Source organism: Dunckerocampus dactyliophorus, chromosome 20 (genome assembly GCF_027744805.1).
Source record: "Dunckerocampus dactyliophorus isolate RoL2022-P2 chromosome 20, RoL_Ddac_1.1, whole genome shotgun sequence".
Lineage (NCBI taxonomy): Eukaryota > Metazoa > Chordata > Actinopteri > Syngnathiformes > Syngnathidae > Dunckerocampus > Dunckerocampus dactyliophorus.
Window position 1 is genome coordinate 8,939,805 of NC_072838.1, and position 25,286 is coordinate 8,965,090.

Below are 25,286 nucleotides of genomic sequence, written 5' to 3' on the forward strand. Positions count from 1 at the left end.
CTGCTAAACTTTACACTCAAGAGCACAGTCTATAATTCTTAAAGGGTACAAATTTGGGACAGCCAGGGCTCGGAGAAAGTGCTTTATGTCAGCACTCTAGCGCTGGTAGACCTGGTGGGGTCTAACCAGTTGATTCCACCAGCGATCAAAACCCTTTATCTCAAGAAACGTCCCTTTTGTGTTCAAGTTCTTGTCTGGAAGCACAACATTTTGCCCCCAAAACAACTGCTCATTCAAGTGAGGCATTCAAAGAGCTGTCTCTGTTTTGTCTTCTCATGTGTTATAAACGATGAAACAGTTGACCTATATTTCATGTCTGAGGGGCTGGTAGAGTACTTGAACGGAACAGTCACGCTGCAGAGATGCGTTATTTTTCTCCTACATCTTAAATGAGAACTGATGTGTGCGGCATTGAAGTGTTGCAGTGAGCTGCGCCCATGCACCCCACAGGGACGGCTTTACTTGTAAAAAAAAAAAAAAAAAGTGTTAATTAGAATCAGTCTAAAAATAGAAGTATTATTTTTAGCTTACGGTGGCAAATTTAGAAGTGCAGCCAACTCAGGCGGGATTATTTTTTTCCCAGAACTCTTACATTATTTAGTACATACTAAATGTCAAAGCAAGGGCAATATACAGTATCATTTACACAAGATGTCCCATGTAGCTAAAGTCAAACAGGAATTAATAAATGATAAATCTCCAAATAAAAAAACTACTAGTCGAATTAAAACAAGGTCCCACCAGCTACAATTTCAAACCCCGAATGGACAATTCTTCCTATCTATAACAGGTGGTCCAGGTGGTTTACGGTGTTTCATGGTCACACGCACACATGGATTAAAATTATAATTATGGTCCGTCAACACAAGACTTGCTCAGAGGCATTTACAGCACCCGCGGGTGACGGAAGGATACACTCCGAGCTCAATATGGGCCACTCTTGTCTTAATCGCTCCGTTGTCACGATAATCACCAGGGATAAAGATCACGTTGTAAGGATGACGAGGAGGTGGTCGATCAACTTTCGCTTTCTTGCAACACCTAAACAGGCTACAGTCAGTCACAACCGTGCCAAAAAACCATCAGCAATCTCAACTGTCCTCCAGGCACACGGATGTTCTCTTAAGCCCGCACCCACGCAGTCAGGATTCATGTCATGTTCACTGCTTCACAAAGTGTCAGAAACCACAAACCTTTTTCACACTATACATAACTGCCAGGTTGCTACAGTATCCTTGAGCAGTATCCTCTGATCCTAGGAAAAGGGAAGTAATAAGTGTTTTTTTTGTTGTGTCTTTTTAATAATTACAGTTTATTTTGTGTATGAAGTGTTTTTATTACTGTATTTCACATCCTTCATGTGTCGTGTGTACAGTGAGTGACTAAGGAGTTCATTTCGGTATAAGAGCCGACTTACACCAATAATGAGGAACGGAATTCGTACATAACTCGAGGACCAGCAGTATTCTCAGCAAGAACGGCACATATTTTTAAAGATGTAGAGCAGGGGTGTCCAAAGTGCGGCCCCGGGGGCCATTTGCGGCCCGCGGCTGTGATTTTAGCGGCCCGCAGCACGGTCTAAAAATGTAATTTAACACTTCAATCAATCAAAAGTCAAACTATTAAGAGAAGAGCTGTAATCTAGCCAGGAAAAAAAGCCATAATTTCACAAGAATAAAGTAATAGTACGAGGAGAAATGTCATTTTAGTAGCATGATGTTGAAATATGAAATAAAAAGTATTTGTAAAGACAAAAACAATGAATAAAGTTGTAATTTTTGGAAACTTAGGTTGGGGGAAAATTTATAACATAGGAAGAAAAGTCCAAATATTAGAAGAAGAAAATATATATTAGAAGAAATTTGACCAAAAAAATTAACAGCAGAAATTTGACCAGAGTAAAGTCAAAATATTAAAAAGGGGAAAAAAAAAGTTTTCTAATGGGAAAAAAGTTGCACATTTTTATGAAAATAAACTTGTAAAATGAGGAAAATGATCATTTTATTAACAATGCGTCTGTGTAAGCTCTCAGTCGTACAGGAGTTGTCCATCGAGGAAAAGGCTTCTTGAGACGTCATCTGTACTCCTGTGAAGAAGGTGTCGGACGTTTCGCTCCTCATCCGAAGAGCTTCGTCAGCGAACTAATAAGTGCTGGTAGCCTAGGCCTTAAATACAGTAAGAGTGGGCGGAATTGGTGTGCCAACACCCTCCTCCTATTGGTTCCTTACACTAAGCCTGGGCGGAGTAGTGGTATAATCCTTTCCTGCTATTAACACCTCCGATAAAAGGGAAGTGTCGCTCCCTGAGTTGGGTATGAATCGGAATGGTGGTTTGAGGTTTAATTTGGACCCTGTGTTCAGCAGGTTTCTGAGACCAAAACCCACAGCTCTTAGTCTTGCAAATGACGTGAAGCCCGGGCCAAGCCAGAACAATAGATGCTAATGAGCCAGTATCAGAGTCGTTCATACCCAAGGCCTAGGCTACCAGCACTTATTAGTTCGCTGACGAAGCTCTTCGGATGAGGAGCGAAACGTCCGACACCTTCTTCACAGAAGTACAAATGACGTCTCAAGAAGCCTTTTCCTCGATTTTATTAACAATGTTGAAATAAAGAAAAATCCATGATTGTTTTAAAAGATATAAAGTTATAATTACGAGAAGAAAATTTACAAGAGGAAGGCGGAAATGAAAAAAAAAAACAGGAGAAATGGAAAAAAACAGCTGTCATTTTACAGGAATAAAGTCAAAATATTAAGAAAAAAAAGTCATAATCAAATGAAGAACAAAAGACGCAATTTTACAAGAATAAAATTGTATTATTATGGAAAAAAAATCATTTTTAGGAGCATTTCACCTGTATTACAAAAGCGAAATGCTGTTTTTTCTTGAGCTACATATAGCTTCTTAGCATATCTCTATGTGTGGGTTTACAAAATATGTAAGTGGCCCTTGCATCCTTTCACTTTTCACTATGTGGCCTTCGCTGGAAAACGTTTGGACACCCCTGACGTAGAGGAAAAGAAGTCAAGTATTTGTGTATCATTCGGAGCGGCGTTATGATGCATAAAAACAGAAAAAAAAAGTATTTTTAGCGCATGAGTGGGAAATCACTATAGTACATCACAGAGAGCAGTCATCTTTCCGGAAGCACTCCAGTAGTATCCAACTGATAACATAGCTAGTTAGCTACATCAGATAGCGCAGCTTGTACGGCTGAGATGTCATCGCGCATTAGCGTGAGTTGCCGATGCCAACCAAGAAAAGTTGTAGGAGACTTACAGTAGATGTTACTCTACTTTGATTGACTTTGTACGGACTTATTTCAGGAGCAAAATGCGAATGAAAGGGTTGAAAAACGTAGTCGCACGTGTGCTCCCTTTTTATATTTTTCTACTCGCACAGTCCATTTCGATGAGCACATGCGAGTGAAACGCTGTCTGTTTCCCTTCTTGTTCAGGCTGGATGAATGGACACACGCTGTACCTCGTCTTAAAGGGGAATGAACATAGCACACCAGCACACACAATCAAAACAGACAAAAAAAAGACTGTTATTTTCTATTTTTATTAAAACAGCAAATTTATCGACACGGGCAAAATGACGTCGGTTATCGTAGTAAATTTCGGTAACGGAAATTTTTCGGTTTATCGCCCAGGCCTAATCTGGATACATCGTTTGTGGCAAAGATCAACATTTTTGAATCGCGCTTTGGAAATCTACCCTCAGACGTGGCAACTTGCGCCAATGGAGTCCTGTACTATGTACGTCATTGTGTCTTTGGGAAGGAACGAGACTGTCAAGTTCAAGCACAAACAGCTCACCAGGACAATGTCCTCAACATGAGATAGTAACGTCTGGTAGGAAGGTATGCAGGAGTGCCTGAGTTTCATTCCGTTCATACAAGCGTGGGCATACGGCCAGGAAAGAAACAGGTACAAGTCAGGAAAAGAGTTTGAATGAACAAACTGCGCATTCATGCGTACTGTACAAACTCCTGCTCAAACGTACCTCTCATTGGATTCTGGATCCACAGGATCCCCCCGATAAGGTGAGGAGACTGGCCGAGCATTGCAAATCACTGTCTCTTAAGCTCTAGGAGATTATTGCCCTTGTCTCACATCCAATGTTCCCTCAGGTGAGTCTTCGGTAGCTACAGTATTCACTCACAATCACAAGAAGATGATCTTCATGTTGTGCCACCTGCTGCGGGATGAGCCTTCTGAACTGAACCGGTCTTCGCAAATGTACACACACACAAACACACACACACACAGTTACATCACAACATGACAAAGCCTGCTGACTTTCAAACCAGTGGTCTTGGTGCACATGCAGAGATCCCGCAAGCAAATCATTGTGGAAAAAACAACGCGGTTCGAGCGGCTACAGACCCGTTAACGCAGATCTGCGTTGTCTCGTGCACTACATTATAGAAAGCGCGTGCACGTGAACCATGGTCAAGTCATGTGAGAAGATAACAGCTAGTGATGCGCAGAGGGGAGACAGCCTCAGTTGCAAGCATCACCCAGTCATGACAAGCTTTCACACTTGACTTGTTCAAGCATCAAGCAGAGCTATGTGTCGTCAAGATGTTTATTTTTCTTTATTTTTTAAACTACTTCCTCTTATTTTAAGGCAATGAAAACGTAACACCGCGAGCTTACCTTCGACGGCCATAGTGTTACTCCACAGATGCAGGCATCACTCGCTAAAGAGCTGTGAGAAAATGTGAAAGTCAACCTCTCTCATTGTACCTTGTTCAGCTTATCTCCTTGCTGCGGGCAAGCTAGGGTGCACAGCTGCTGCCGCGCCTCGGTGCACCATGGGAAATGTAGTCTGAATGCAGCCACGAGGCCAGAGGAGCAGCTAGGCGTAAGTAAAAAAAAAAAATAATACCGCATATTATACACGACTCACAATATGTCAGCGATATGCGGCTTGTTTAACCTAAAACGCACTATAACCTTGACAGGTGAGCTTAATTAAGTTCAAATTTGACTTTATTTGACTTTATTTACCCAACTCTAAGAAGGAGCTGAACTGTAAAATCTTAAAAGGCTTAAAACAGGAAGTTCTGAGAGGGAAGTGCCACTGTGCTTAAGGGGTGTCAAACTCGTGCCATGGAGGGCCGAGACACTGCAGGTTTTCTTTCCAGCCAGTCAGTAAAGCAGGTGATTTTAATGATCAACACCTTCAGTTTGAGGAGTTTGAAGGAGCTCATCAATTAAATCACCTGCTGAAGAAACTGGTTGGAGAGAAAACCTGCAGCGTCTCAGCCCTCCAGGGCACGAGTTTGACACATGTGGCTTAGAGTGTCAGCAGGTTGCAGCAGAGACACTGGAAAGGGCATCTTTGTGTGGGAAAAAAGCTATAAAGTTTACCGTGCATTTTAAAATAATAAAATTTCACCAAAAAGCCAAATATTTGTAACTTTTGTGAGAAGTGTAAATTACTAGTTACCGTCAATAGAAAGTGATTAGTGTAATTTAGTGACAAAAAACTAATAACTGTATTACAGGGGTCACCAACGTGGTGCCCGCGGGAACCAGGTAGCCCCCCACGACCACATGAGGCGCCCGCAAGCCTGATTTTCATTCAGGTGTTCAGTTAATAATGTGAGAACACTAGAAAGAAATGTATTCTGAAACATAAAATGTGAGTTGTGGATACCAGCATTTTGTGAATGTTTTGGTAAAACAAACATATTAGAGACTCGGACAACTCGGACAGCTAATCGGACAATAAAATACAGAAAATACACTTGCTGCTGTCCTTCCATAGACAGGAAAATTCTCTTTTTTTGACAGCAGTACCAGCAATAGCTAGATTTAGCAACAGGTCAAATGCATTCAATATATTTGTATCCTCTGCTGAATGAATGAATGAATGAATGAATGAATGAATGAATGTATTTGACAGCCGAACTGGACACACATTAGGACAGATCAGTGGCGGTGCTGATGTTGATGTCAGCTTAGGACACTTAAACAGAAACCAACATCACAGCGAGAGGAGAAAAAAATATTTTTTAATAGGGTACAAAAAGTGGACGTGTCCAGAGAAAAGACCACATCTGGTCACCACAAGGAACGCATTGTGATTCATGTTACAAAGCATCTTCATTCATTATATAAATATATCAATAAGTTAATCACTTCCCACTAACCTTAATGTTATATTATTTTACCTGAATTTAAGAAACATTACAAATATTTTAGATGTTCGGTATTACAGCACGTGAGTAATATGACACTACCGTGCAGGTAAATTGACTGTAGTACCTAATGTGACCAGCAGATGTACTCATATCTTCAATGCTGCTGCGAAGCCAGTGTCAAAGAAGAAGAGACCCTTCCGTAGTTTGCACGTGCGTAGTACGAATCGGGTCGCCTGATGCGTAGACGATCCGTAAGTGCCGCAAAATAGGTCGACCGACGACGTAGTTTTGCACATGAGTAGCACGAATCAGGTTGAGACGATACGTAAAACAGGTCGACAAGCTAACGACCGGATATAGTTGGATTTCATTTCTGTTCATATTTTCGTCTCGTTTTTATCCGTTGATGAAAATCTCAGTTCTCACCTTGCATTTATTTTAATTTGTTATCTTGCATTCATCATGGAAAAATGATTTGTCAACAAAATGAACAGTAATTCACACTCAAATTTACACTGAATCGGAAGTGAACCCACTTTGGTTGCGTCAACTGGGTGATCATGACAGTGATTTGCAGTCATTAAATAACAATATTATTAAACTGTGCAAAAAAAATTACATTTCATTTTTTAAAATTGGCACAGTTTAAAAATGTAGCTCTTGAACAGCAGCCCAGTGTGCCCCAAAAGAAGTGAAACCATTTCTGACTTGGCCGCTGATGATGCGCAACTCCGCTTCCTTGCTGGTGGGGTACATGTTGAAGGAATTTCCACGGGGCTGTCCTGCTTGCAGAAACCGTCCGAGATTAGTGACAAACACCACCGACTGGACGGAGGAGGTAAACTTTCCAGAAATCTGAACGATGGCTTCACCATCATACAACTCAAAATCCTTCAATGCGCCAACTCGACTGCCAACCGCAGGGGACCAGATATGACCATAGCGGAGCTGCAAGCTGATGAGATAAACACATGGAAGCAGTTACTCATGTGACAATAACCACATCTATTTAAACCACAATGGCCGGATAATCACCCCGTGATTAAGTTGTTGTATTGCTCCCATACTCGGACTGCTGTGATGCGACCCTCTCCTGTGATACTGAACGTGTCACCTCCTCCAGAGCCCACCGGCTCGGAATAGGAGTACTTCTGAGGCTGGACTATCAAGAAAAAAACAAAAACAACACACAAATGAGTGAGAAAATGATATGTTCTGTTTACATTCAGACAATGAATTTTCAACTTAACTCCTCTACGGTAATTATTAGGAGTGTAAGGGTACATGTATTCATAAATAATTTTTTCAGTACGGTGCAGAGGTGTGTTGAGCTCCACACAGAACACTTTGAGTGAGTGACAGGAAGTAGGAAGTGTAACCGCCTTGCGTTATAGTCATCTACTCCATAAACAAATACGTACAGTGCAGCCCAGCTTTTAGCTTACAGGAGCAATGGCCAAGGAGAATCTAGAGCTTGAAAATTGACCCTGAAATACCTCTTTTGGAGTTCTTGGGGCAGAGCCACCTGCCACACACCTGCTGTTCGTCTCTCGCCTGGTGTTTTCCACACGCTGACGCCGGACTGTCTTCCGTTCTGCGCCACTCCTCCACCATAGTCTTGCTCCTTGCCTTGCCATTTTCTACTTAGTACTTTTGCCTCTTGTTGTTATTTTGTGCTTCATATTTTTGTGTAGCTTCGCCCCAGCTTGTGCTGTGCTTTTTTTTTGTTGTTGTACTTTTTCCCTTGCTGCATTGTTTTGTGACTCGTTTTGTTTATCTTTTTGCCGCCTGCCTGTATTCACGTTAGATGTGCCCCTTTTGTTACAGTAAACATTTTTATTTCACTTCCATGTCCATCTGCTTTGGGGTCCAAAGGAAACGGACATAAGCAAGTGGATAAGATGCGGAACGGGACTATAACCTGGAACTATTAATGCTAATAAAGAACATTAATTTCCTAAAAATGAAATAATAAAACCTTTCAAACAGTTTTCATAAAAAAATAAAAATAGTTAGTAATTGCACATAAGTGTATTTTTTTTTTTGTCTCACTCGTTTCCCTCCAAACCTTCCTGCTAGCTTGATGTGGAAATTCTCCTCCAATTTCGAATCAACATTTGCGCTAAGAACAGACGGGGTCGGCGTCATGGTGTAGAAGTTTTACATAAGTAAGTAGCTGTGGTGCGTTCAAGGGCTGCCAAACAAAGTGCAACACCTCAACATGTAAAAATTCATGTTTTTTTTTAACAGCAGCACATGACAGCACATGAGTGACACCAATGTGTAAAATACTGAATAAAACCCCTGACTTACCATCAGAAAAGATGCTGAACATGAGCAAAGTGACAACCACAATATTGTGCATTCTGTTAAAAAAAAGAAAGAAAAAAACATCAACTAATGTTGCTTTGGATAAAGTCAATAGTGAGTTATGCTTCAGTTTTTACCTGCCTTATTTATTGGATCACAACACACCTGAAAGACACCGAGCAAAGAATCAGAATAAATTGCATTTTATTCAACATAACCATTAGCATTTTTGTATTTCCAGAGTCTCTAATTTGCCACAAAATCATATCTAGTTGAATATGCTTGCTAAAAAATGAGTATCGAAACAGAGCACACACTCACCACTTCAACGTGTGCATCGGCGCTGGGGCTGGAAGATCAGTGAGTCTCCAGCTCTTTTGCTTGCTTTTGGTTTAAGTAGAGCAGGTTCTGCATACCTCTTGTGCATGCCTGTGTGTATTGTTCAACAGCGAAAACGACACGGTCAAGGAAATACAACAAATAACTGGCTGGCTGCTGCTGTGCCATTGCAGGCACACCTATTAGTTCTTGCTTAGATAATCACTCACAAGATCATAACTGTGACTCACTGTCGTCGTCGTCGTCGTCGTCATTCGCATCAATCATATGTCCACCAATGTTTTCAGGCATCCTATTTTATATGGCTGAACAATTTAGTGAGCAACTACAAAATGAACCACACTATGTCTATTGGAGAAAATATTTTTGACAAGCATTTAGGGAAAAAAAAAATATGTAGAAACTTAGAAACTTTAGGGTTTATTAACTGGAAAATTATTTCTTGAATGTGTGTCGTCTGGTTGTCATTTAAAAGGCCTGCCTCAATGCATTTGCTGTAAACACGACCATGCGCCCAAAGTATTATGTACAAACGCTCAAAATGCTCTATTTTGATGATAAATGTTAAAAACAGCTTCCGGAATTATCTTGATAAATCCTGTCCGAGAGAGCGTGAAACAGGAGGTACTGTTTGGTGTGTTAGTTAACAGGATTAAGGGTTTTTTTGTCACAGTGGACCATTCCCCCGCCCCAGCATATTTTAGTCCTACCCATCCATCCATTTTCTTCCGCTTATCTGGGTCTCAGTTGACTTAGCAGTCCCAATAAGGAAGTCCAGACTTCCCGGCATCCGGTCAGCTCTCCTTTCACCACGATGGTCCGATACAGTGACCGCATTACTGCAGACGCTGCACCGATCCGCCTGTCGATCTCACGCTCCAGCCTTCCCCCAAGACCCTGAAATATTAGAATTTTAGTCCCATACAACTAAATATCTTTGACATTGCAACCTCGGTTTTTGTGACATTAGTTTTTTTTGACAAAACTACAGTCATGGAAGAAATGATGAGACCACCCTTGTTTCTTCAGTTTATTGATCCGTTTTAATGCCCGGTACAACTAAAGGTACATTTGTTTGGACAAATAATGATGATAACAAATATAGCTCATAAGAGTTGAATTTAAGAGCTGATATCTAAGAACGTCCATAAATTTCTTCATAATAAATAAAATCACTTGAGTTCGTATTGAACTGTCAAAAAATGTAAATCTTATGAGCTATTTTTGTTGTCATTGTTATATTTGTCCAAACAAATGTACTTAGTTGTATCAGCCATTAAAATGAATAAGAAACAAGGGTGGTCTAATCATTTTTTTCATGACGATATGTCTCGGTTATCATACGGCCAAACATTGCACCTAACAAACTAGTCCGAGTCCTAACTAGGAATTCAGTGCCCAAACAAAGCATCCTCATTGTTGGGGATTCAGTCTCTGTGAAGAATGGATACTGGTTCCTTTAGATTTGGGCACTATAGGCGGATTCTAACCAGGAATCCCTTAATCATTGTGTGTAACTCCATGCCTTCCTGTCAGAACAGGATCTATCAATGGGTGTCGTGTTCAAGCGCACTGCGTAACTTTGCTTTCAGACAGTCTGTGCTGAGATCACTAGGTGTGTCTTATAATATTCTCCGATTTGATTCGACGTTTGAGTCGATCTGTCAATCTGTCAATCTTGCATTGGAATTGTATGAAAATGTCATATGATCACGATGGTACCGATCTGTCAAAATACCACGGCTACTGCTGAGCATGCGGTTTTACATTAAAAGCCTACTGTCTTTTTGTTGTACATAGCCTATTTTGATACAAAATCAATTTCATTCGTCATGCGTATGTATTTTGCATTATTGCCTGCATGTAAAACTAGAACTGTTTTATATTAAAAGTATTTTTTGGTGTCTGGAATGGATTCATTAGACGGACGCTTTGGAATGGATCAATAACAAAAATTGAGGTTGCACATTATCATTCTCATCATCATTCAAACCAAAAAATACACCACTTGAAGATTTTATAAGTATTGCTTTAGAATAGTATTTGTCCATTTGAGCAATAATGGAAGAATACCCACCACATAAGGGCCCCCCCCCCCGTCATGGAGGCAGAACACTGGCTTTAATGTTGGCATTAGAAAAATATGAATTGACACTGAAACAACTTTTGGCACTTGAAAAGGTTCCATTGCAAAATTGAACACATGTAATATTTAATTTGGATAATTTTATATTATAATGTGTTAGGATTTTCCCCTTCATGCATTTTTTCAGTGCCAGTTTTTTTTTCTATAGCCAAAAAAGGGACACACTTTTTTAAAACCTTTTTATTGCAGTATGTACTTGGATTACTCAATCAGTGCTTATTTATTGCTTAATCGTGTCAAAGCACTGTGCAAACAACAATTTATTATTCCATAAATGCAAATTTAGGCCAGTAGAAAGAGTCTTAACAAAGTTTGAAGGCAATTGATTCATACATACAAGCTTTGCATCTAGATTCAAGATTCAAGATTCAAGAGTTTTATTGTCATATGCATAGTAAAACGGACATTTGTACTAATCAATTAAATCTACTGTATGTACTGCTTGTTAATTACATTGTGAGGGTCAGAAACAACACCCCAGTGGGCTGCAATGGAGGTGATGGCCCCGTGGAAGCGGCCGCTGATGAAGCGCAGTTCACCGTCCTTGTTGGTCGGGTACATGTTGAAGGAGTGACCCTGAGGCTGGCCCGCATACAGGGAGCGACCCTTGTTGGTGGTGAACACTATCGACTGCACATAATGTGCATACTTTCCAGAAATCTGCACGATGGCCTCGCCGTCAAACAGCGTCATCTCTTGCGGTTGGCCGTAACTGTACCCTGAAACATTGGACCAGATGTGGCCGTAGCGAAACTGGAAGCTGATGGAGATAAAAATGACAAGTGTGAAAAAAAGACATTTAAAATGCTCACATTTGATGCCAAAAGTGAGAGAAATTAAAACGAAAAAGGTACAGTAACTGTACTAATACATTAGGAAAAATATAGGAAGTAGTAGGGGAGACTGGGGACGGTTGCAACAAGCCTTATTTGTCTAATCAGGAACATGCTAGTGATGACACTCATACTGCACATGCTCAGTTAGACCCTCTACTCGCCAAGAAGAAAGCGGCCATATTGCGCATCTGGTCCAGCTTCTATCAAGACAAAATGAAAGTAGCTTTTTTCACGAGCTGTATTTTTGTCACACTATCCTAATATTTTGTATGAATTACTCCAAACCTACCTGGTTTGAATCACTGTTTTGTTGACTATTCAGCAACATTGCTTACATTTGTCAATGTCACTGTGGCTAGTTAGCGCATGGTGTTTTGTCCTGACTGATACTATGCTAATATCAAAATAGACCACACTAGGCACAATTAATATATTTTACTGCTCATGATGGGCAGAATAGGGAATCATAATAAGAAATTAATGCTGATGATAAACAAAATAATAAAAAATCTGAACAGAGGAAGGCAAAAAAAAATACAAGAACATCAAACCACAAAGAAAAATGTCAAGAAAACCAAAAAAAGAAGAGAAGAATCAGACTCTGAAGAGGAAGAAGATGTCTGTTTTTTTTTTCTGTGAGCTAGAATTGTTCAGAAGCTGCTGGGATAGTTCACAAGACAGCAGATTTGTTGGGGAAGAGGCGAGTGTTGCAATTTTATTTTTTAAGCATTTGTGTGCCTTTAACAAAACTTAAAAATCAAACTTTATATTCACTGGCGTTTTAAAACAATGTGAATTTTGTTCACTAAAACTGTTCGCATGTTTAATAAATGTTTTTTGCACTCCAAATTATTCTATTCTTTTTGTCCCAAAATTGAAATATTGAGTTTTTATAGCTTCCGTAACATTTGCACATTGACTGAAAGTAGGCCTATGTTTGACACAAAACTAAACTTATTAAATACATTAATATTGTATACTGTGGTTATTTAAACAAAAAGCATACAATTTTGGTGAAATTTTATGTTTTTTGATATTTTGCAACCGTCCCTGATCGGTGTTGCAACTGTCCCCCGGTTTGGGGTCAGTTGCAACGTCTGAATTTTTTTATTCAAATAAATATTGTGATTGATATGTTATATGTAGCCATCTTTAAATGGTATGGCTATTTAGCAGACAGATGTAGCTTTACTATGGAAAGATTTGGTGTGCCTCGTCTAAATAATCTATGAGTAATTGTAAAAAGTGTTGCAACTGTCCCCAGTCTCCCCTATTAGGCGCACAAGAAAGGGTAACTATTTTGTTGGCTTTGTCTGATCATTGACCAAAAGTGTTTTTAAGTATTTAAATACAGCATCTGCTGAATAGCTTTTCACAAGGGTTACTTTCCGAGATGAGAATGACCAAAAAACGTGAGTAACTGAGATGCCCATAACGATGGCTGTGCCTGGGCTATGCCGCTATGTCTAGGGGGCGACTGCTGCGCATAACATTCATATCCTTATTCACACAACACAAATCAACAGGACACCCAAACGCCTACCTCACTCACGGCACAACCAAAAATAACATAACTTCACTACACAGACTATGCGGGTATCGAAATGAACGCTTACACACTAATATACAGTGGAACCTTGGTTAGCATCATTAACCTGTTCCCGAAGGTCAGACTCAAACAAAAATGTACTCTAACTCCGTTGTTCTCAATTATTTTCTCTCATGTTTTGATGTTTTCGTGTCCCCCCGATTTGAAATACTATTGAGAAACTGATAATATCAATTTATTTATCCGTACTGTACAGACTGAACTCGAAATTGAAGCCAGTGACGCATACAAGCGTATTCAAGAGTCAAATTCATACATGTTGGCAGGTCTGCACGGATACTGAAAGATAAATTGCATGTAAATGCAATTCATCCGTTCCAGACACCCAAAAATATCAGCACAAAACATGTTGTTAAACTAGTTTTACATGCAGAAAACGATTTGAAAGGCCTCATACATTTAAATGATGAATGAAAGGGCATGAACATGAACATGAAGCAGCACGATCAAGATGTGCACCGCCTTCGTGTTTTGCTATGAGTTATTTCTTGAATGAAATTGTGTTTCTCACTTCCTTTATGAAATTGTGGGTACATTTGCAGCCATGATTATTAAGAATAGCAGAGACTTGTGGCGTAACTGCGTTGGTTGGCAGAAAAACTACAGAGTCAGCCACTGATGATGTCATAGACGGGCAACGGAGCTGGGGGGCAATGATTGACGGTTCTGATTTCCATGCTAATAGGCTGCTAAAAGGGACTTTTTGTGATTAAATACAAGCTAAGTCAACTAAGTCAGCTATTCTCTGACTTAGTTGACTTATTGTCTAATGTACGCGAACTGAGGCAACATTTTTGCCTTAAACCAAAAAAATACACTAACTGAGGTTCCACTGTACAGTCGTCCCTCATTTATAGCGATCAGTTGGCTCCAGACCCGACCGCAATAAATGAACTTCTGTGATACAGGATTCAATGTTCCATAAGAGTAATAAGTATTTTTTGCAGTTAGAGCATAGAAAACCTGTTTATGACTTTCTAAATACGGTTTTTAATTATTAGAGCCTTGCAGACATGAAATAACACCCCTATAGTCACCTTTACACTAATATTGTTCATTGTTTACATGACATTGCAGAACTCTTATGCTGCAGGGACTGGAGAAAGCCACTGGCTAGTGAGCTAGCGAGCTAACCAGTTAGCCTCTTAACTTAAAAAGACAAAAACTTACTCCTTCCACACCAAATGGGAGGGTTTTTTTTGGTTGTTTGTCCTTTTTTTCAGATCGGACATGCCATGGCTGACTTCATCCATTAAGGTAATGTAATATGAGGTAATGTCTCAATGTTTTGCCGCCTAGTGACCAGAATACCACATATCACTTGTATTTCAATATATTTTAAGTTAATAATAGATCATAGTCTACTACGAAACAGCGATCATTTATTAATTGATTAATTTCTATAAAAAGAAAAACCCAGATATACCGAGGACGCGACAATCAAACTGTGATATTGCGAGGGGCGACTGTACATGTAAAAGAATAATCACATTTCTAACCCGCAATGCATGCTGGGTAACTTCCTGTTGGGGAAGTGTGCGTGTAGGGAGAAAAACAGCAGATTGTTGTGGTCAGGATTTTTTTGTGACTATGCTTTTAACTTCAATGTGGCCTTCACACTCCTGGAATGGGTTGAATCTATCTATCTAATAATAATCACTCACTTATGTAACTACAGAAGCACCATAGTTGCCCCCATATCGTGAGTCACACCACAATAATCATCCAGAACTTCTTGGACCAGTCTTTGATATTTTGTAGAACCCGTTGGAAACTTGTCCTGTATTTTTTTCCCCCCCTGCTGACCATTTTTTGTGGAGTTATATGCACAAATGCCGAAAATGGTCCTATCTCGAGGTGTTAAAATGTTTTTAAAAATTCCTGGATCCAGGCGGTGATCCGGATCACCCCCCCCCCCCCCAAATTTAATCATATCCCATTTCCGACAATTCCTGAAAATTTCATCCAAATCCATTCAGAACTTGTCAAGTTATTTTCAACAAAAACAAGCAAACAAACAAACAGATAAACACCCGCAAAAACATAACTGGGCTTGCGCTTGGCGTAGGTAAAAATAAACATGTCAATGAATGCCCTTAAATAAATACAAAGGCTATATCAAACAAACCTTCGAGACACTGTACACGGCTTTCACTTGATATTCATGCACTGTATTGTGGGTGAATTGTATTGTATGAGAGCTGCTCACCCGTAGATGTAGTTACTGTAGGCCTCCCACACTCGTACAGCCGTAATCCTCCCACTGCCTGTGATGGTGTATGTGCGACCACTCCCTGAACCCACTTGAGGGGAGAATGAGTAGTGCTCAGTCTCAGCCTGGTCTGTAAAATATATAAACACAAACCCTTCGTTATTGAACATTTGGGGTACACACTACAAACCAGTCGCTACCAGTGCAAAGTGTGTATAACACACCACATTAATACCGCTTTGAAAGTGTTCGGTAAACCACAATCACTGTCAACTTACAGTCGGCCAAAGACGTTACCGGGAGAAAGGCAAGGAACGCAAAAAGCAGCATTCTGTGAAAAGAAAGAAGGCTGTATTTAAATGAATCATATTAATGGGAAAGAAGTCTCCCTTACCTGGCGCCTGTATTGGAAGTGCCTCTGTGATCAGCTGATATCCGTAGCTGAGGAATAATCAGGATATTTAAATTCAGAATTGCATAGGAAATAAATGGAATACCTTGATACTCACAGATCTAGTGTGTATTCCAGTTTGAATAGTGAGCCTGTTTAACTTCAACTTCCCCTTGTATCACAGCTTTGTGGTGATACTTTTTTTTTATACTGGTGCTTCCTTCAAGTGGCTGCACATGGTTGGAGGTGTTACTCGCAGCTTAAAGAAGGTGTGTCAGGTATGTTTTGATGCTGATCTCTTTATCAAACACAGGATCCACTTCACACGCGAAAACCGGCATTCTCTGTATGGCTTTGGTGCATTATTTTGATCGCAAAAGCACATTAAGCACTGTTTTCCTTCTATGCGCTATACAGTATGTGTCACCTGTGCCCATTTACTGGCTTAGGGAATGTGCTGATTGATTGATGGCGTATTCTACGTACAATTACTTCCTTTATGAAACATAACTATGTCATTGCTATTCCGTTCCAGAAGGACAACACAAAACACATTTTTATAGTTTTACAATATTAGTTTTACATCCCAAAACCACTTACAAATGCATATAAATAACAAATGACACGGATAAATGAACATTTAACATCGCTTTTATCTTGATTGAAGACGTTATTGTTGACAGACATCGAAGCGGCATTACGCTCGACACATACAGCACCTTTTGTGTTTTGCTTTTCTTGAATTCCATCGTTTTTCTCACCTTCTTGATCAACTTGCAACTTTCTTTGGCTCCATTGCGGGTTATTTTGCAGCCGTGATCAAGAGGAAAGCACAGACTTGTGGTGTAACTGTGTTTGTTCGGAAAGTAGTACAAGTCAACCGCTGATGACATCATAGGCTGGTGACGGACCCGCCTACTGGTTTCTGTTTCCACGTATTAGCAAGCTCGTAGGCTGCTAACAGAGGTGTTCTGGTGATTAAAAATACATTAAGAACAGTAAGTTGGATTCAGTCCTAGCGAGACAGGACACGCGGACACAAATTACATTTTCAACATTAAGCGAAAAACAATCCAGGTCGTACGTTTACCAAGGTTCCACTCTACACTTGAATTGTTTGTTTACGTGAGGCTGGCTGGAAAGTCCCAAACCATCTGCTGATTATACACTTTCCTCTCTCTGGTGCGTGGAATGTTGCTCATGCTGTCTTTTGGTTGTTTTTTTTTTAATTTGTCAACTCTCATTAGGGCAATAGCAAATCCATCATATTTATTTTTAGTCTCAATCTGCTCCAAAGGTTAACCCTATAATTTTTTAGTAATTATCACTTCAGTTTTGTGGTTTTATATTACCATCGGTTCTCCAATTAGTCACCCATGCATGCTTTTAGCTTTTTTTTTAATCAATTGAACATAACAAATGCATTTTGTGTATAAACCCAATTGTTTTTAACATGTTCTTCAGTAAAAATCGCTGAATTTGCACATTTCCCGATCAAGTAAAGGGACGAAACCTAAGATGAGCCGCATGAGCTGAAATGTGCTTGTCACGACCACTCTTCCGTAGAGAGGAAAAGCCAGTGTTTTTTTGTTTTTTTCTTTAGCAGCAGCATCAGCTGGAGAGCAGCAAACCAAATGCATTAAATATGTTTTCCTGCTCTACTGAATGAATTGTAACAAAAATATCAAATTGCTTCATGTACAGTGGAGCATGAGCACAGCATTCGGTGCCACACCATTTTTTTTGTGGATTTTTCTTAAAAATATGCTTTAATGTTCATAAAAGGCATTCTTTTTCACAGAAAACACATCTAATCCACCCTAAATCAGTAATAATCTACAGTAGTTAAAATGTGCAACATACATTTTTGCATATTTAAGCGTTTCTGCTTCACTGCTAATGTTTTTTCATCAACCTGAGAGACTTCAGTCCTTCAACGCACCATAGTTGCTGTGAAAAGCAATGCAAAAGTGAAACATACAGTATATAACTTGCACTGTCCACTGTGACTCATTCCATCTTACGTTATCATATCGGTTTTATCGTGAGGGTCCTGGAGCTGACTCTGATCCAGTAATCCAACAGTCACATCAATGACTCACACAATTTTGGACATTTGCTGGTGGTCTCGGACGCTACCCCCGCAAAAAGTGGTGATCTACCGTGATGGGCAACATACCTGGCAACCATATGTGCTTGTTGACATTTTTATTGCATGACTGGCTGCAGTGGTAGAACATCTATTTTTATTTTTGTGTTGATAGTTAAGGCATGATGCGAATTTCCTTCTCAGTTTCCCATCTATGAAAGCATCCTTCTTCCTGTTGGTTAACTGGTCAAACCTGAAGCGCCATTTTTTTTCTGACTTGGGGAAAAATGTGGCAAGTGGCGTTGTTGCGGGTAAAAGTCTGACGTTCCCAGGTGTTTTGAGAATACATTAGTAGTTATGCTAATAGTAACAGTTATTCACACCCGGAATAAATATCTTTTCGTTCAATATGTTCCGTCTTTTACTCACATCCCCACCTATGGACAATTTAGAATCTCCAATTAGCCTAACATGCATATTTTTGGAATGCGGGAGGAAGCTGGAATAAACCCACGCAACATGCACACTCCACACAGAAATGTTGCAACAAACTAATATGACACAAACCGGGATCTCCTCATCGTGCGGCCAACATGATAACCACCAGGCCACTTTACGGACCTGCTATCAGATCGCTACAAATAGACACAACAAATGTTAAGATGCACTGAGTAGAAACACACAACAATTTATGATGACTAAGGACAGTGACAATTACCATTTCGAGAAATAGTCTTCCAAAAATAGTCTTCCAAAAACAGAAATGTGACCAAAATAGAACTGGATGGCCACCGTTAAAATGTATGCCGTTTTATCAAACAGTAGATTTCTTAATAAAAGATTAATATTGCTTTAAAATGTTATTATACTAGCAAAGTAATGATCACTCCGTCATCCTGTCCTTGCCACAGCATCTCCCCTTCAAAGTGAACCTTCCCATGTTTCCGGGCTCTCATCAGAATCCCCACCACCTTATCAGAGATCCGAACATATCTGTCGAACAATTCTCCAAATGTAATTCTGGTCTTTCCGTCCAGATCCGGATCGGCCATAGTCCTGATTACGTAACACATATCGGCAATCTCCCGATGGATGTGTTGCTCAGCACGTTTTGCTCTCTCTGCCGTTTTAGTCCCCTCCTTTGGGCGCCCGTATCCATCTTGGCCTTTTTGGAGGCGGAGGGACATAGAGTATTCATAGTCAAAGTATTCACTGAAAGGGTTTAGTTTCTGGTTATCCGTGTGTTCCGACGCCCAGTTCTGCCAGCGGCTTTTGAGATTCCCAACAGAGCTGTATTTCTTTGAGAGAGCGCCGATCTTATTGGCGTCAACAGCTTCCTTTCCCGACCTGAAAAAGATGTAGGATTACAAGATAAGCAAATAAAGGTTTATGTAATACCACAAGATGTTCTCAAGCAGGTTTTCTCATTTATACTTTGTGTTAAGTGTTAAAGCAGACCCGAAACGTCCAGATTGTCTGTCAAGAAAACAAAACTGAGGGTCCAAGTCACCTCGGGAGTATCAAATCATGACAAGATAATTTTAGTGCTTTAATTACTTTGAATTTAGTCCAAATGGTTTTTGGACTGGGTTTATGGACTGCTACCCAAATAGGATAGTTTCTTGTCAGCGCCTTATTATCTTATACATAACAAGAGCCTTTTTCGATGATATAGGAGTAGAAATATCACGATTAATTGGTTTCCAGTGCCTTTGAATTACACATACCAACGCAATGCATATGGATATCCTATAGGCATGCAGGAAAGGGGGAGATATCAAAGTTAGGAAGGATTTAGGGTTCTGATGCCTTGTTGACACTTTGGAAGCAGACCAACTAGCAGTACTAAATGACTTTTTTTGGTCTACATCATGTCACAACCCAAGGATCCTGAGTCCCCAAGCTCCCGCTACTATCCATACATACAGTATTTGTTCCCATCTTTTGTCCACTGAAAAAGCTATGATCTGTTACTTACATTGAGACTTGGGGCCTTTTGATTCTAATTGACGGCTCTCCATCACAGATTTTCTTTGAGTTAATCTGTGATTTTCCATGGGTGTCCTCAATTTTTAAAGTCTCTGTTTCTAATCTACAATCTCCATTATCCTTTGCATCGACATCACCAATCTGTTCATCTTCCGGACTGTCTTCCTTTTGAAGTTTCCGTTCATTCTCCATCTCCTTCCAGCTTTGAGTCAGTGATGAAACCATGTTGCAACACTTTCTGCGGCGTGTAGGAGAGACTTTTGTCTTCAGCAACCTGTCAATATCCTCACTTGATGGCAGAGCCTCTTCCTCAATCCTCTTTGTCAGGAACTTGATTCCAGCACTTCTGTCCTGGGGCTTGCTGGTCACGGTCTTCATCACCAGCTTCGTCTTGATCAAGGATGAAATCAGTGGTACCTCAGATTTGATGCCATCTTCAGCCTTGGTTCCATCTTGGGCCACGCTCGCAGTGTCAGGTTCCCCTTTAGAAGCGACTGTGTGAGTGTGAGCATCTTCTGTCTTCTGTCTGGGAATGGACTTTTTCGGGACCCAAGTCTTTTTGGGTTCCTCTGCTGAATCTCCCAGCCATGATGGAGACCAGCCACTAGGTTCTGCAGCTTGCTTCTTCTCATTCTCAGAAACCCACTGCTGCCAGCTATTTGCCAGGCTACACACTGTGTTTAGAGTGCGAAGCTTCTTGGTATTCTTGTTGGTGGACGCTTTCCTTTGAGACGTTCGGCCAATCTGTTGGTCAGACATCATGGACCCTGTTGCAAGAACGAATTCCAAACAAAACGAGCTATTGTTGGATAACAATATTCTCTTTCTCCCAACCTCTTTGCTGCCTCTCTCCCTGTTGCAGAGACCGCTCTGAAAGTATTCAAGCTATCCAAGGGTTCCGTTCTGGTCACCTTTCACTGACACTGCTCACCCCTACAGAGTCATGTTTCATCACACTTTGTAGAGCATCTAACTAGGGGTAAACACATAAATGGACGTCGGGGAGCAGCACACTAACGTAAAGGCCGGCTCATTGATATTTCTAGTCGCCTGTGACATTTGAGGAAAGGCACGGCATGACAGGACCGTGGGAACCAAAGGTAAAGTTAAAGAAAGACAGCAAAAAGGAAGAAAAGAAACATATCATAGAGGCGACCCCTAGAAAAAGAAAGTGATATGTGTGGAAGCATGAAAGCTGACGCATGAAAGGGTTTCATCTTGCAGTGCAACAGAGATCAAAATTAATCGGAGAACTGGGAACCAACATGCATTGATGCACAAGTGACTTACTTGAACTGTGTTTGCTTTGCAAAATTGCAAAAATGGTGTTTAACGCTAAGTTTGATACCTTTTTTTAACGGAACTAGAGTGTGTGTTGATTTCTGATACACACAGGAGCTTATAAATAGATTGGCACAGGCAAATGCACACAGTTGCAGCTGTTGTCAGTCCGTCATGGAGGATGGGAGTGACTCATCAGGCATCAAGCTGGCACACAATGTTGTCTGAAATGTGTCTGTGCGCATTGTTATCGCACACAGCTACACGGATGGAAGAAATGAAGACGATGCTAATTACCGATAACAACTTTTTTTTTTTTTTTTTCCACGGCTGACATTCATTTGTGGTAGCGTCATCGGAAACAATGCGGCGCTCAAGCGTAGCGTTGATGTTTCACATTTCTTAAAAGCTCACCAAAAATATTCACGCAAACGATTTGAGATAAGAAAAAAAATCCCCCCATCACTTCACAATTTCCTTGTTGCTGTAAGTCACAAAAGAAACTGTCAACAGCCACCCTTGCAGCTTTAGACATCCACACTACATCGTAAAAATGAATGGAGTGGTCTGGTAATTGGCTTAGAATGAGTATGGGATGTATGGGCACTTTTCGGATGTAAAATACGCCCATGAATCCCAACATAAACCTGTGCTTGAACGGGTAGAATTAAGTGGTGGTGATTTCCTTTTGTAGAAAAGTGACGTTTCTATTTAGAACTTCCTGGAGGTCTGGACTTGAGTCACAATTTTGATGATTCTGGACTTGACGACAATATCCAGTGGTGGTTCCGAAGCTGTGGCACCCCGCCCCCCCAACGACTCACAATTCCCTCCTTTTTATTTCACATTTTCGTTGTGAAACAACATGTTTGAGACTCTTGGTCTGCGATATAATTAATATAAATCATATTAACAATTAAATATGTTTCACTTTTGAGCTATTACTGTTGTAATTTACATTTTTTCCCCATGTAATTAACCTGAGGCTGAGGTATGGCACCCGCCCCTGCTTCTTCTTTGGTTTGAATTCTGCATTCTCCGGCGCCCCCTGGAGAATGCCGCCCTGGGCAATTGCCCATGCGGCCCATAGCTAGAACCGCCACTGGCAATACCATCAAAGACTTGCAACTCAACTTGGACTTTGACATCAATGAGTATCTGACTTGAAAATACTTGGGATTTTCAGTGAATGTGTTGAGTAAAATGTCTCCCCATTCAAAGTATTCAACGAACGAGACCATGATTTCCAGGAAGACCCCAAATCTTCCCAGAGAATGCATCATGGATTGCATCTATTAACATCCAATCAGGTTTTGGAACAAACAATGAGGATGCGGTTTACATTTCTGTGAGCGCCAGACTGATGGAGAGTGCTACCGAGCATAATTTCATTTGCATTTGCAAATTACGAGGTCATGGCATTTCATTAGGTACACTTAACAGGGCTTGACTTGTACGGTCGGGAACATTTCAGGCCCATGACTTGAGACCTGACTCATGGGATTTAAAGACTTGAGACTTCCTTGAGACTTGCAAAACACTGTCTTTCTCCGACCTCTGGTACTTCCTCCGATCATCAGTTCATTTAATATAATCAAATAAAATGTAAATCCAGTTTTATTCATTGAAAATAATTTGGTAATACGGTTCAAACCGTATCGGTAAATAGAAAGTGAAATTGCTATGGCGTGTAATTGTGAGGATGACCAACAGAGGTCAGTATAATGTCACGGGAGCAGTATGCAGCTTCACAAGGGTAAACATCTCCAGATGTATAGACTAAATATTTACATGAAAGTTAGTGTGCCCGTACATAGCCACTAGAGTACAGATATGTTCATTTTATATCATTAAATGTGGTTTTATTATAAATGCTTTAATTGTTCACTAGTCCTGTCTGTCTTGTCTACAGGTGAATATTTAATAGAGACATTTTGTGAAGCCATTTCATCCCCTGTACTGAATGCTGGGTGTTTTAGGTAAAATGGACTGGGTGGTCCACCCCTTTGACAGCCGAGGAGGCTTGCATCTAGACACAATACACCTGTTTTCTTTGGTGCATTGTCAACATCTGCACTGTTACTGCTGCTTTGTTTAGCTTGCGCCGCTTGTTTCAACGTTGCTGTGTTTGGCGAGCTGTGTTGTTGTGCATCAGTTGTCCTGGAATGCGTCTGTCGAGATCTCTTGTGTGGACACCCCCCGAGACGTTCGTCGTAATTACATTTCTTCTGCTGCACTGTGACATGAGAGAAGAGTAGAAGAAAAAGTATGATCTTACCTGCTTGGTTAGTATACAGTGCTAAGGATTTAACATGATGGAGATTTTTCATTGCAATAATGGTGAGAAATAACATAAAAATACTCCCTGAAGCTCTCGCTGAGCACACACACACACTGTTTCTTCATGATGTGCATATATAAGACATGCAGCCATTTTTTATATGCCATAATTACAAACCATCATGATGTGTTTCAGTGTTACCTCCACATGCGAGTCTGAACGAGAGGAGGTGGCATCAACGCTGATGTCTTCCCGTTAACCCTGAGAGAAAATTTGTAGATAGAATGGTTACCTACAATAAGAATACAGTTGTTATAAGAGTTGATGGGCAGCACGTTACTTGAGTGTTCACCCAGGACACCTACCCTTGGATAAAAGTGGCCTGTTCTGAGTTGTGATTGCCTTTCGAAACTGAGGAAACACCACCTTTGACCCCTTCCATAAGGAGTGAAATTTTATGCTGCATTCCTTATTTATAAATGAAATGTGTTTGTAGTTAGAGTATAGAAAACCTTTTTACAGCCTTCTAAATATGATTTTTTTAACATTAGAGCCCTCTAGACATGAAATAACACCCCTATAGTCATCTTTACACTTGTATTACCCAATATAGAAGACATAATAACATACAATAAGCAATTTAAGATATAAATAAGACTCGTACTGGTGTGTATTGCTGTAAATGTGTTCCGGTGGCAAGGACAGGAAGTGACGTCGGGGACTTAAGGCTGACTTTTAGCTTTGTGTGGGGTTACAGTCACAACAGTAGCCCATGGTAGGGGTTATTGTGCCTGCTGTGAAAGCATTCAAACCTGCAATAAAAGCCTGTTGTTGTGATGAAGTGTGGTGCTTGTGTGTCTTACTAAAGACAGTAGTATTACAGCAACATTAGTGATACCTGGTGGCCAGTGTATTTAGCCATTTTTATGCTTGAAAATGCTTAATGTATGCAAAATATATTCAATTTTAGACCTCCTGACACTGCATGAGTTGCAAGTGAAAGAATAAGACTGAAATTGTTAAACACACCATTAAAATAAAGCAGGTACATCTGCATATGATCTATCAGACGGTTAGTTCATGATGCGACAGGGTTTTCATGAAGGCATTCACACACGCACTTGAACAAATGAAATGCGGTTCGAAAAGTGTGGCTCGGCGAGGCTCACGGTCACCAGTTAAGAGAGCATCAAGATGACAGAGCGCATTCCTGGAGCCAGATGGACTGATTAGACATTGAGGGAAAGTTAAAAGTCCCTGCGTTAGATTTATATGACAGCCCCCGTGTCCATGTTTTACACCATGAAGAGGGTGGAAGCAGAAGAGGAAGGAATACGATAAAAGAAAAGCATTTCAGAGTGGCAAGTGTTTACAGTGGTAGAAGTTTAAAATAGCACTGTTTAATGTAAGAAATGTTTTCCCGTGTCACTGATAACTCCTTAATGGCTTCGAGCAAGTCTGAGAGTCCGCAGCATTAGTAGCTATGCAAGAAAGTCAGAAAACAAGTGACAAGAGTGACTTTTCAGGGTTTTTTTTTGACGTAAGAATAATATTAGTTTTGTGTGGAAGCGTTCACTGATAATCATTAATGATAAAAATGATGCTGAGGCCAAAAGGAATGTCATGAGATCATATAATTCATTAGC

General features: G+C 40.4%; 4 protein-coding genes across 7 annotated transcripts in view; all 4 read right to left on the reverse strand.

The window, feature by feature from the left end:
• Positions 1-4,815, reverse strand: part of samd12 (sterile alpha motif domain containing 12) — a 135,060-nt gene extending 130,245 nt beyond the window's left edge. For 2 of the 3 annotated variants that reach the window (XR_008567114.1, XM_054763036.1), the window contains exon 1: positions 4,009-4,515. Coding sequence is in view for 2 of the 3 variants with exons in the window: in XM_054763036.1 (XP_054619011.1) it covers positions 4,009-4,069 (61 nt within the window). In the remaining variant the exon portion in view is untranslated. Of the gene's footprint in view, positions 1-4,008; positions 4,516-4,664 lie in introns of those variants that run through there. The other variant, XM_054763037.1, reaches the window with a different exon arrangement.
• Positions 4,816-6,007: 1,192 nt separating this feature from the next.
• LOC129173278 (zymogen granule membrane protein 16-like) lies at positions 6,008-8,878 on the reverse strand. Of its 2 annotated transcripts, none has more exons than XM_054764034.1 (5): positions 8,789-8,878; positions 8,609-8,632; positions 8,471-8,523; positions 7,193-7,319; positions 6,008-7,112 (listed from the first exon to the last, which is right to left on the reverse strand). In XM_054764034.1, the coding sequence occupies exons 3-5, from the start codon at positions 8,520-8,522 to the stop codon at positions 6,803-6,805; spliced, it is 489 nt and encodes a 162-aa protein (XP_054620009.1). In that variant the 5' UTR covers position 8,523; positions 8,609-8,632; positions 8,789-8,878; the 3' UTR covers positions 6,008-6,802. The 2 variants fall into 2 exon arrangements, with proteins under 2 accessions (XP_054620009.1, XP_054620008.1); XM_054764033.1 differs by having other exon boundaries at positions 8,605-8,632; positions 8,789-8,875.
• A 2,226-nt stretch (positions 8,879-11,104) lies between these two features.
• On the reverse strand, positions 11,105-16,238 carry LOC129173292 (zymogen granule membrane protein 16-like). Its single transcript, XM_054764063.1, has 5 exons — positions 16,119-16,238; positions 16,004-16,050; positions 15,888-15,940; positions 15,607-15,739; positions 11,105-11,712 (listed from the first exon to the last, which is right to left on the reverse strand). The coding sequence occupies exons 3-5, from the start codon at positions 15,937-15,939 to the stop codon at positions 11,379-11,381; spliced, it is 519 nt and encodes a 172-aa protein (XP_054620038.1). The 5' UTR covers position 15,940; positions 16,004-16,050; positions 16,119-16,238; the 3' UTR covers positions 11,105-11,378.
• A 2,714-nt stretch (positions 16,239-18,952) lies between these two features.
• On the reverse strand, positions 18,953-20,837 carry abrab (actin binding Rho activating protein b). The gene is made up of 2 exons (XM_054764332.1): positions 20,068-20,837; positions 18,953-19,436 (listed from the first exon to the last, which is right to left on the reverse strand). The coding sequence occupies exons 1-2, from the start codon at positions 20,835-20,837 to the stop codon at positions 18,953-18,955; spliced, it is 1,254 nt and encodes a 417-aa protein (XP_054620307.1).
• Between the last annotated feature and the right edge of the window lie 4,449 nt (positions 20,838-25,286).

Coding starts and splice junctions, on each gene's coding strand:
- LOC129173292 (XM_054764063.1), bottom strand. CDS start 15,939: ATGCTGCTTTTTGCGTTCCTTGCCTTTCTCCCGGTAACGTCTTTGGCC. Junction 15,740..15,887: donor GGTAACGTCTTTGGCCGACT/GTAAGTTGACAG, acceptor TATATTTTACAG/ACCAGGCTGAGACTGAGCAC. Junction 11,713..15,606: donor TACAGTAACTACATCTACGG/GTGAGCAGCTCT, acceptor TATCTCCATCAG/CTTCCAGTTTCGCTACGGCC.
- abrab (XM_054764332.1), bottom strand. CDS start 20,837: ATGTCTGACCAACAGATTGGCCGAACGTCTCAAAGGAAAGCGTCCACC. Junction 19,437..20,067: donor AAAAGGCCCCAAGTCTCAAT/GTAAGTAACAGA, acceptor CATCTTTTTCAG/GTCGGGAAAGGAAGCTGTTG.
- LOC129173278 (XM_054764034.1), bottom strand. CDS start 8,522: ATGCACAATATTGTGGTTGTCACTTTGCTCATGTTCAGCATCTTTTCT. Junction 7,320..8,470: donor GTTCAGCATCTTTTCTGATG/GTAAGTCAGGGG, acceptor TTTTCTTGATAG/TCCAGCCTCAGAAGTACTCC. Junction 7,113..7,192: donor TACAACAACTTAATCACGGG/GTGATTATCCGG, acceptor TTATCTCATCAG/CTTGCAGCTCCGCTATGGTC.